Genomic DNA, 12,031 nt, shown 5'->3' with positions numbered 1-12,031 from the left:
TGTGCTTCTGTCCACTATCACAGCCTAGTGCTCTCCCTGGAAGGGGTGTGTCATGTATGTCATGGGTCGGGAAAGGGTTAAACGTCCGTTAGAAAATCCCATACGTCCGTTAGAAAATCCCATTATAGTCTATGGGATTTTTACATTATCCATTTTAATCCGTTATAGTCCGTTATTAATAACGGACGTTATTTTGTGACGGGAGAATGAACGCAAGAAATAGTGCATGCACTATTTCTCCAGTTACTATCTTCCGTCACAAAATAACGTCCGCTATTAATAGCGGATTAAAACGGATAATGTAAAAATCCCATAGACTATAATGGGATTTTCTAACGGACGTTTAATGGCCGATTTTCAGGGTTTTCATAACGGAACATCAAACAGATGTTTAAAACGGATGAATTTTATAGTGTGAAAGCAGCTTCACAATTCTGCAAGACCAGTTAATTCATTTCTACTGGCTTAGTATCTTTCCTGAGAAGGAATAGATAAATAGACATTACATATTGTGTAGGCATTGAGTGTGTGCTTCATGGAAAAAAAATAATCCACAAACATAAATGGCATGTCAACTGGAAAAGTGTGAACTCGTATAATGTACAGTGGGGCAAAAAAGTATTTACTCAGCCACCAATTGTGCAAGTTCTCCCACTTAAAAAGATGAGAGAGGCCTGTAATTTTTATCATAGGTATACCTCAACTATGAGAGACATAATGAGAAAAAAAAAAAAATCAGTAAAATCACATTGTCTGATTTTTAAAGAATTTATTTGCAAATTATGGTGGAAAATAAGTATTTGGTCAATAAAAAAAGTTAATCTCAATACTGTGTTATATACCCTTTGTTGGCAATGACAGAGGTCAAACGTTTTCTGTAAGTCTTCACAAGGTTTTCACACACTGTTGCTGATATTTTGGCCCATTTCTCCATGTAGATCTCCTCCAGAGCAGTAATGTTTCGGGGCTGTCGCTGTGCAACACGGACTTTCAACTCCAAAGGTTTTCTATGGGGTTGAGATCTGTAGACTGTCTAGGCAACTCCAGGACCTTGAAATGCTTCTTACGAAGCCACTCCTTCGTTGCCCGGGCGGTGTGTTTTTGATCATTGTCATGCTGAAGGACCCAGCCACGTTTCATCTTCAATGCCCTGCTGATGGAAGGAGGTTTTGACTCAAAATCTCCCGATACATGGCCCCATTCATTCTTTCCTTTACACGGATCAGTTATCCTGGTCCCTTTGCAGAAAAACAGCCCCAAAGCATGATATTTCCACCCCCATGCTTCACAGTAGGTATGGTGTTCTTTGGATGCAACTCACCATTCTTTCTCCTCCAAACATGACAAGTTGAGCTTTTACCAAAAAGTTCTACTTTTGGTTTCATCTGACCATATGACATTCTCCAAATCCTCTTCTAGATCATCCAAATGCTCTCTAGCAAACTTCAGACAGACCCGGACATGTACTGGCTTAAGCAGGGGGACACGTCTGGCACTGCATGGTAGTGATGGTAGCCTTTGTTACTTTGGACCTAGCTCTCTGCAGGTCATTCACTAGGTCCCCCGGTGAGGTTCTGGGATATTTACTCACCATTCTTGTGATCATTTTGACACCATGGGGTGAGACCTTACGTGGAGTCCCAGATCGAGGGAGATTATCAGTGGTTTTGTATGTCTTCCATTTTCTAATAATTGCTCCTACAGTTGATTTCTTCACACCAAGCTGCTTGCCGATTGCAGATTCAGTCTTCCCAGCCTGGTGCAGGTCTACAATTTTGTTTCTGGTGTCCTTCGACAGCTCTTTGGTCTTGGCCACAGTGGAGTTTGGAGTGTGACTGTTTGAGGTTGTGGGCAGGCATCTTTTATACTGATAAGTTCAAACAGGTGCCATTAATACAGGTAACAAGTGGAGGACAGAGGAGACTCTTAAAGAAGAAGTTACAGGTCTGTGAAAGCCAGAAATCTTGCTTGTTTGTAGGTGACCAAATACTTATTTTCCACCATAATTTGCAAACAAATTCTTTAAAAATCAGACAATGTGATTTTATGGATTTTTTTTTAATTATGTTTCTCATAGTTGAGGTATACATCTGATGAAAATCACAGGCCTCTCATCTTTTTTTTAAGTGGGAGAACTTGACAATTGGTGGCTGACTAAATACTTTTTTGCCCCACTGTAATTCTACCTCTGGGTCCTCCCATATCAGAATAAAGTTTAAGGTTACCTTTGCTGTTAGGAGTAAGGCTAGAAGCAGCGTGCCGATGACAAGCAGGAATATAATGAAAATGCTTATCATTTTGTCAAGTGTTTTCTCCAACCAAATTATCATCTACAGAAATAAGGGGGAAAAAGATGATTTAAACATTTTAAAACATTTTTTGTTAGTGCTTCTGAAGTCTAAATAGTGCAAACTAAACAATATACTGAAAATCAATGAACACAAAAAAGAGCAGCATATACAATGCACGGTGAGCAGTAAAAGAAGTAGAAGCTATTATTTTAGAAAAACAAGCAAAATGCAGATAGCCAGAACATTAGTACATCAATGTGTATATTGCACACAAATACGTTAATACTAGCATATTATGTGTTCAACCAACAGTGTCTCTTACCTTCATTTGTTGTACAGTTAAACTGAAACATTATCCCAGCATAAGCCATTTCCAACAGGTGAGAGAATACAATTGCTGACCAAAGTCACACAAATGTGCCAGTCCATTGTTCATTACTTTGTTCCATGTGCATGTATACAGTATGTGAGAATGAGATCAACATCTTGACGTATACCTCTGACAGCCAGTGGCACTGTCCCCAGTAACCACATACCCACTATTTACATTTTTTTGCAGTAGCACACTGTATAGAACAGCAAATTGTACTGAGCTTTACTATACAGTTAAAAAGGTATGCCCAATGCATACCATTCAGGACTCTTTGGGCCTTTTCCTGATACATTGGGGAAAACAGAGGATACATTTGCTGTATGTGCTGTGAGCCTTCCCAACTCGTACACCTTACCTGCATTACCCCCTTGTGCTAGAGAGCAGAAGATGAACATTTATGAAGGGGACATGTTACAGGGACCAGCCAGGCAGTCAGAGAGGTGCATTAGGGGGGGGTTAGGAATGATCCTGTGCACCAAGACCTGCATTTTGTATGCTTGGATTTGTCTTTTTTTTTTTTTTTCAGGAATGGCACAACGGAATAAATTTTTTTTAACCTGCATAAGATCCAGCATCGCTCGCACTATTACACATAAACAGGTTAATGTGTGTGATGCTGCTGACAGATATTGCTTAAAGGGGTACTCTGGTGGAAAACATTATTATTATTTTTTTTATCTGGTGCCAAAAAGTTCAACAGATTTGTAAATTACTTCTGTTTAAAAATCTTAACCCTTCCAGTAATTATCAGCTACTGTATGCTCCAGAGAAAGTGGAGTTGTTCTTTTCATCCTGACCACAGTGCTCTCTCCTGACACCTCTGTCTGTGTCAGGAACTGTCCAGAGTAGGGGGAAACCCCCATAGCAAACCTCTCCTACTCTGGACAGTTCCTGACATGGACAGAGCTGTCAGCAGAGTGCACTGTGGTCAGACAGAAAAGAACAACTCAACTTCCTCTGTAGTATACAGCAGCTGATCAGTACCAGAAGGATTAAGATTTTTTTTTAATAGAATTTAGAAATCTGTATAACTTTCTGGCACCAGCTGATTTAAAAAAAATGTTTTCCACTGGAGTACCCCTTTAGGAGGTAGCATAGGTTAAAGCTTCCCATATTTTAGGGATTTCAGATGGCCATTTTCTGAATGACTTGTAGTTCATGGTTGGTCAGTGAAGGCTGTCTTCTTGGATGACAATGCCATAAGGTAATACACCAAATTACTGATTGATCTTTGCCATGATTTGTAACTCCATCTGTTGCTCGACAAGAACAATCTTTCAAATACAGCACTGACAATGACCTTAAAACTGTTGGTTGGTAAATAATAATCTAAATAAACCTCTGTAGCCATCCAAATTCTCCAGAGTATGGCCATCTTAAGAAGCACACGCAGCTGTGTATTAAGACCCATGAACCCTGAATGTTAGACACATGGACAGAAGTTCATTTCAAAAGACAAACAGATTGAGAAGCTGTTGCTTTACCTGCTCATTAAGCCAATGCCACATCTTTATGTGGGCAGGAAAGTGCAACGGAAAAAAGGGGCAAGAAGAAAATGGGAGAGAGGAAGAGAAGACAGCACTACATTAGTGAAGATTGTGCAAATACAATGTGACAAGAACAAGAGGCACACACATAACAAGGGACAAATACATAGCAAAGGAGTGCTATATATTTCCAGGATGCAACTAAGACAGGGTTACAGTGTTCTCTAAGACTAAACATCAGATCATGCAGCATACATAGTAAATCCTCCAAAATCCAAAGGTACAATCAAAACAAAGAAAAGCACACTACACAATTCTTAGTGTGATTTACTATGGTATATTCTCTTTATAAAGCTTTTTGATATTGTGATATCACAAATGTCAAGCACTTTATAACATAATAAAGTTAAAAGAAGAAATGATACTTTAGTAATCTCACAGAAACCATGCCTAATACTGTAACTTCTCTCTACTGCATTTGCACAAAGATGATTCTCTAACAATATCCCGTTCAGTTGCATATAGTCCTGTACAGTAAACAGGAAAAAAACATTTTTTTTTAAAAGAAACAAAAAACACTTGGCGTTCATTAGTTTAGACTGTAGCCTAATTGGGGAAATCCATGATTTCCGGTGAAAAGGCCTCTCTGCTGGTGTAAAGCTCCCCTTGATTGGCTGTAGACACCTACCTTAGTTACTGCACTACCTGGAGGAATCCAACTTATGTAAAAGCCACCAGTAAGTACCCAAAAAATTGTGGGAGTTGGGGGTAACAACAAGGAGAGTCCAATAATTCTCAAATATTATAATCACATCGACATTCTAATCAAATTGGGGATCTCAATAACATGATGTGACTAAATAAAAACTATATTTTGTATAATGCAGCATGACAAAATAATGTGTGTGATTCATATGTGATATACATTCACTATTAAGCTCAGCACTAAATCAGAGATACTTACCTTACTGTCAACTTTCAGAACAAAGTTTCCCAGTCCTCGAATGGGTCTAGGAGCCAAAGCTTCCTTTCGTTCACTCAGAAATTTTTCTATTACTTCCCACCAGGAGGCAAAACGATTCCCCAAAAAACCAATGACTCCAAAGTGGATCACAAGCTTTTTAACTGCAAAAACTAATACAAACAAATTGGAAACTCAACCTCAAACTTCTTTAGCACAGCTTTTACACAACATCTTTTCACGCAAGCATTTAACATGCACATTTTTATGTCTATATTGCAGATACAAGTCCTGGCCTGACTGAGGGTCTGATCACCATAACTCATAGGCTTCTATTATTCCTAAAAGAATTTCAGATATGATTTTGGATGAGAGTCAATGGATATGTCTAAGCTCCATTCCACAGAGTGAGGCTGAATTGTAAAAGTACAAGACTGACATGCACAATAGTTGTGACGAAATTTTCAGGTCAGGATAAAAAACGATTTTCCCTGCAAAAAAACACTGTAACATGTATGAAAATTTGGAAAGGTGCTTCTTAAAATATTTATAGAGGCTATGCAAAAATGAAATTTACTTTCACGCTGGAAAAGTATTAAAGGGGTACTCCGCTACTCAACATTTGGAACAAACTGTTCCGAAAGCTGGAGCCGGGAGCTCTTGACATCATAGCCCTGCCCCTAATAATGTCACGTCCCGCCCCCGCAATGCAAGTCTATGGGAGGGAAAATGGCAGTGTGGGGGCGGGGTGGGTGGTCATGAGGGGTGGGGCTATGACGTCACAAGCTCCCGGCACCAGCTCCAGCATTCGGAACAGTTTGTTCCAAACGCTGAGCAGTGGAGTAGTACTTTGGATTTGCTGTGAAAATCATACATTACCATAAATCTGAACATTTATATTAGAACCATGACCCACTAAAGCAAAATAATCTACAATTCTAAGTATATGTAGTTAAAAGTCTTGTAGTCCGTGACATTTCAGACAGATTCCTGCTAATTTAGAATTGGGATGACTTTTACTGCAAACTGTATTAGCTGCAATTCCAGAAGATAACATGATAGATTAAAATAAAAATCATGAATCTGAGTTTATGGGTAACTTGGACCGGGGTTCCTCTGGGTACATCTGTCTCCTGGTCAGGACCCATTAAAGTATTGCACACAACTGTACCTACCCAAAAAAATATTTGTATATATCTATAGTTAGTCTGTGTCACACATGGTTTTTTTGTGCCACATAAAATACATCCTGATGTAACATTTCAATCTCTTAATAACCTTTATACTTTATTTTTAAATGTTTCTATTTTATTCAAGACTTCTTAAAGTTACAGCCTTAAGTACAGAGATTTTATTTCCAGATTAGAGCCAGATATTGAAACATTCTTTTTTCTTTGTATTCTCTATTTATTTTACATTATTATGGGGGCAGCCATCTTGCATGAGTTGTTTTTAATAGGAGATAGCCCCAGTTGTATAAAAAAAAGTGTTGCTATAAAAGTTCATATGGTTAGTGTGAGTATGGCTTACCGGCAATTGGTACTGGAAGGAGCTGTATGATCCATAGATGCAGCCATAGCTGGACAATGGCTATTGCCCACACAAGTAAAACAAAATAGATGTCACTGGTTTTCTTTTTTTTAAGAAATGCCCCAACTTCATTCCTTTGCCTTCCAATTGAAGAGGAAATCGGTGTAGTCGGTGTTTCACTTGTAACAGACTCTGCTAAAGAACATAAAATAACTTATTTACTTAAAGAATAAGAGAAAGGTTAATAAAACACTGGCAAGGTGAACCTTCTATTTCAACTACAGTTCACAATGTGAGTCTCTCTGCTAGCCATGAATGGTTTAAAAATTCTGGGGGAGATTCATCAAAACCTGTCCAGAGGAAAAGTTGCTGAGTTGCCCATAGCAACCAATCAGATCGCTTCTTTTATTTTTCAGAGGCCTTTTCAAAAATTAAAGAAATGATTGGTTGCTATGGGCAACTCATATATATATGAGCTGTCCATCTAGCAAATTGGAAAAGTAAGGTCTCAGCCCTAAAAATAGAGGTTATAGAGGTTGACATAGAGATTAATAAAAAATTAAAAGCAAAAATTAATTCCTAGCAACTTTTCTATTAAGGGGTCAGGACTAATACTAACTCTTTTAAAGGGCTAGGGATGGGTCCATGGAAGTGCCTTTTCTATTTGTTATAGTGAGATATGAATATACCATACATCAACCTCTATGGACATTTTACAGTGTTTCAGTATCCCCCCCAGTTATTGAGGGGCGGCTGTTTCGAGAGAGAAGATTAAAGGCTGCAAGTCTTTCTCTGGCTGCACCAATCCACATGGTTGCCTCCCTGCTTATTTATAATATACTGGGTTTAGGAGACACATTCGTAAAAAAAAACTCTGGTGATTTCTATAATTTTTGACATTAGCTTGGTGACCATGTTTTTCCGGGTGAGGCCCCAGTAGAAAACAATTAAGAAACCATGTTCTATGCTTCCATGTTCTAATTTTTTGTGTAACTTGCTATTAATAAAATTTAAGTTACACATTAAACTGTTACGTATTTACATGCTGAAAAGTTACAACAGGTAAAAAGTTTCACAATAAAACAATTATTTTCTTTTAAAAGTGTGGTACACATGGCAACACAGAATGCAGGCTTCAAATGGCACTTTGGGCAGTAATATGTTATGTTTGGCATTCACCCTGCACTTTTTCTGAGGATTCTTATCATTTTCTGTTGGATGGAGAATGTCAGGAATATGGTTTGCTGACAGACTCAGAATCAAAGCTCAAAAAGATAGTGCCAGATGCATAAGGTAAAGTCAAACAGATTTCTTCTGGGAACTGTAAATAGGGGCTGTATGTCAGGCCCAAGGCCTGAGTGTGAAATCAATCCTTATGTATTTTAATTGTGTATGTGTATGTCTGGTCCAAGGCTTGAGTGGAAATTCACTTAGTATTTATTTTATCTGTATATGTGTACTTGTGTATTGTACAGTTTTATTAGGGCCTGCACTGTAGGATACCTCTGATCAGGACCAAGGACACCAACAATCATAAACTCAGGTCATACGATGGGATAAGAAATCCCAGTCCTGGACTAGTCATGCTCGGAGAAACTTGAGGTGATTCGGAGGTCAGTCACCTAGAGAATATATGATGGTCCAGCCCCAACATGATCCACCCAAAAAGGGAAGGAGGTTTGACCCTCTGGATTCAGCTATATAATATAGATGCTGAGGGCTTGGTTACAGCTTCTGGTAACATCTTGGAAACTATATACAATCAAGGATCTCTCACAAGGACTTCCATGCACCGATAATCATATGTAAGGACTTTTTTGTGTTTATCCCATTTTAGTTTCCTGAATTGTCTTGTAGCACTCTTTTTGTAACCTGTATGTCATTTATTTCTTTATTTTTGTACATAGCACTGTGAGATCTTTTGTCAGAAGAAATGTTTACTTAATCAGCTCATGGTCTTTAATCTCTAGTTTAACCCATATTGTTATTAAAGTCAACAACCCCATACATTTGTTGTATTTTACCATACATGTGTCTGTGGCTAAGTGTCACTGGGATTACTGCATGAATGGTTCTGAGCATAAATATTTTGCCCTTGTCCCTGTATTTTTCTGCCTTCATTTCTAAACTCCAGAGACATAAAACGGAGCTAAAGCTCTATTTTAGTCTTGAGTTTAGAAATAAATCTGGGAAGCTTTTTAGATTGCATTTCACTGTCCACAACAAACTGTGCCCTCCATATACACATTTAACACCTTTATGACCAATGATTGTAACATATGTCATGGGGCTGTTAAAGGGGTACTCCGCTGGAAAAAAATTTTTTATATCAACTGGTGCCAGAAAGTTAAACAGATTTGTAAATTGATTCACAGAAAAAACACTAAAAAATTTAACTTTAATAAATATAAATGCAGTCTTACAAAAGATATAAATTAAAATACACTCAGTGAGATGTTCAATCAGATTATATTATAAGCACCTACCTAAGGGTGGGTTGAAGGTAGGGAAGAGATGGGGTAGGGTGCTATAGGGAAATTAATATATATACGGCCAATTGATGCGTACGGCCACTACCTAGCACTCACCCTATAGCCGCCCTACAGCTACTCCTGCCGCTAGGCGGAGTAGACGCTCTGATAAGGGTGGCCCCGCTCCGGAACCTAAATCTAGACCGTCCCTGGAATGCCCTGATGTAACACAAAAAGGAAAAAATCTCACTATCTCACTGGGGAGCCCTGTCTGGCTGTAGCATAGGGATTGGATACCCTAAGCTATTTATATACCAGTGGGAGAATGGTGGATAATCAGGTCAGGGATATGCGGGGTTACCACCTAGGTTATTCCTACAATGTGGGATACTTGTTCAATGTGGATGCATCCTGTCACCTAATACTCTGTATAGGGGATGGAGATATCATACAGAGAGATAGGAAATAATGTATATGTGTAAGTTCACCACAAGTTATAAAAAAAAATCATACACAGGTCATGCAAAATATATATATATATATATATAGATGGTCAAAAAATCGATCACAAATGCCAAGCTATCAATATGGCAGAGCACCTGAAAACCACAGATATCCTGATATCACTTATAAAATATCTGCTTGTATGTATATTAGGTATGAATCAACTCACATATATCCATCTCTGTATGTAAAATAGTCTCAGGTTTGACACATGACACAGGAAGCTTAAGCCCATATGCTCAGCTGAGAAGAAAACCTAATGGGTCTCACAGAATGTATAAAAAAAAATTATACTTATCAAAATCTGATCTTCAGGAAAACTACAGCAATTAATAGTTTGCTCCACTGGACCAGTTTTCATCCCCCAGCTCTAAAAAGAGGAATCCCAAAAAGCCAGTACCTACGGGTACGTAGAAACTGCTCTACTGACCAGGATTTCTATCGGGAGGCCAGCAATCTGCAAAATAGATCTACACAACGTGGCTACCCTCAGGAGGTGCTGAGGGAGGCTTTTAAGTTTGCACCTGACAAGGACCGGACCGCCTTACTGGTACCTACACCATCAAAGAGGACAGATGGGGCAATCCGTATTATAGGTACATTTGACACACATAGACCAGACATCCTTAAAATTCTATCTAAGCATTGGTCCATCTTACAAGCGGACCCCCTGTTGGAACAGGTAATAACAGATCGCCCCCTAGTAACATACAGGAGGGGCAGGAATTTAGGGGATCGTTTAACCCATAGCCACTATATCAGTCCCTCAGGGACATGGCTTGAACGTCGCATCACAGGGAATTTTAAATGCAGTGGATGCAAAGCATGTCCCTTTATGCGTAAGACTAAAATTAATAACAGCTCCTGTACTGGAGAGTCATTTGCCATCAGGGACTTTGTAAACTGCCGCACCAACGGTCTGGTTTATCTGTGTCAATGTAGTTGTCCCAAAGACTACATAGGCAAAACTATCAGGGAGTTCTGATGGAGGGTGTGTGAACATATAAACGATATTGCACACCGTCGAGATACACCCCTTGCCAGACACATTCATGAGGTCCATGGTGGTGACCCAAGAGAAATTTCTTTTGCAGCTTTAGAGGTCATCCGTCCTTTTCCCCGAGGGGGCAATTTGGACACACAATTGCTGCAAAAAGAAACCTCGTGGATTTACAGGTTTAGATCTGTGGCCCCTATTGGGCTAAATGAGGTTTTGTCCTTTTCCTCATTTATTTAGGCACAAAAATTGGGATATATCTTTAAGCAGTTGCTATGAATACACCTTGTCTATACATCTCTACCATGTTTTATTACAGTGATGATACCTGCTGATGGGATGAGATCATACATTTCCTTTCTAGTAGATCTATACAGGATCATAGTGGAGTGTCAAGAACTGGCCAACTCTATAGACACTAGAAATGGTGTCATTTTACTGCATTATGAGAATATCATGTCTCATTTCTACCTTATATGTGTCTTGTTATAACTATATTATTCAACCAACAATACACTATTGAACAATTAATGTTATCCCCATTTTTTCCTTTTTTGTGGATCTATGGGGGCGGAGTCTAATTTTGTGTGGAAATATACGTATATCAATTTTTCTTGTGTCATGCTGACAGATATATACTGTGACATATACATATTCCGTGTTCATCTGACTTCTGATGCACACTGGGCTGCCCAGGGTTAATCATATTCCAGTGCTGTTCTGATCACTGATGCACACTGGACTACCCAGGGTTAATCATATCCATTAGCTAAATCCAGTTGGATGGCACCTCCCCCTTTGAGGAAGACATCCTGGCCATCTGGGATATACAGGGTTAATTCCTTCTCTGCAGCCGAACTTTACATAATGATACTTCCTTCTTGCCTCGGCTTTAGTGTATGTATCTTTAAACACACGCCGGGATGATACGTCACCAAGTCATGTGATCCGGGAGTCCGGATCACATGAATGGAGGGACGCCATGGCAACGCGTCCTCCACCATGGCAACGCAAAGCGTACGGAGTCATATGATAGACCGCATCTCCGGATATTACATACCGGAAGTGCACGTACTGTGACATTGGAGCGCGAGGCATCAGCAAATACCGGCGTTCTACGCAATGTCCGGCAGACTCCACACACCTATGAAGGTAAGATTCAATAGGTTAGATTTACGCTGATTGGACAGGCCATTAGAGGGAGGGACTTTAATACACTATTTCATCCAGATGCTGGATGAATGTCAGCATGGCCACAAGCAGTCCACATACATCCTGCTCTCCATCGGCCATCCAGGATTGTCTCCCACCCTGACTGCCCCCAGACTGTCCCCTGATGAACGGGGGGGCGTGAAACGCGTTGGGACTTTACACCAGAGTATATCCTCAATCAGAATTTGATAAGTATACGTTTTTT

The 12,031-nt window shown here is 39.4% G+C and overlaps 1 protein-coding gene across 3 annotated transcripts in view; it reads right to left on the bottom strand.

The window, feature by feature from the left end:
- The window catches only part of TMEM245 (transmembrane protein 245), a 70,532-nt gene that overhangs the window by 41,789 nt on the left and 16,712 nt on the right, over nt 1-12,031 (bottom strand). The window contains exons 5-8 of one of the 3 annotated variants that reach the window (XM_056520797.1): nt 6,643-6,834; nt 5,116-5,285; nt 4,149-4,172; nt 2,226-2,330 (exon numbers count right to left, since the gene is read on the bottom strand). In XM_056520797.1, the coding sequence (XP_056376772.1) occupies nt 2,226-2,330; nt 4,149-4,172; nt 5,116-5,285; nt 6,643-6,834 (491 nt within the window). Of the gene's footprint in view, nt 1-2,225; nt 2,331-4,148; nt 4,173-5,115; nt 5,286-6,642; nt 6,838-12,031 lie in introns of all 3 variants that reach the window. The other 2 variants (XM_056520796.1, XM_056520798.1) reach the window with 2 other exon arrangements.

The sequence above is a fragment of the Hyla sarda genome, chromosome 5, assembly GCF_029499605.1.
Source record: "Hyla sarda isolate aHylSar1 chromosome 5, aHylSar1.hap1, whole genome shotgun sequence".
In the NCBI taxonomy this organism is placed as follows: domain Eukaryota; kingdom Metazoa; phylum Chordata; class Amphibia; order Anura; family Hylidae; genus Hyla; species Hyla sarda.
The sequence above is the reverse complement of the archived record's forward strand: the minus strand, read 5'-3'. Positions and strand labels throughout refer to the sequence as shown.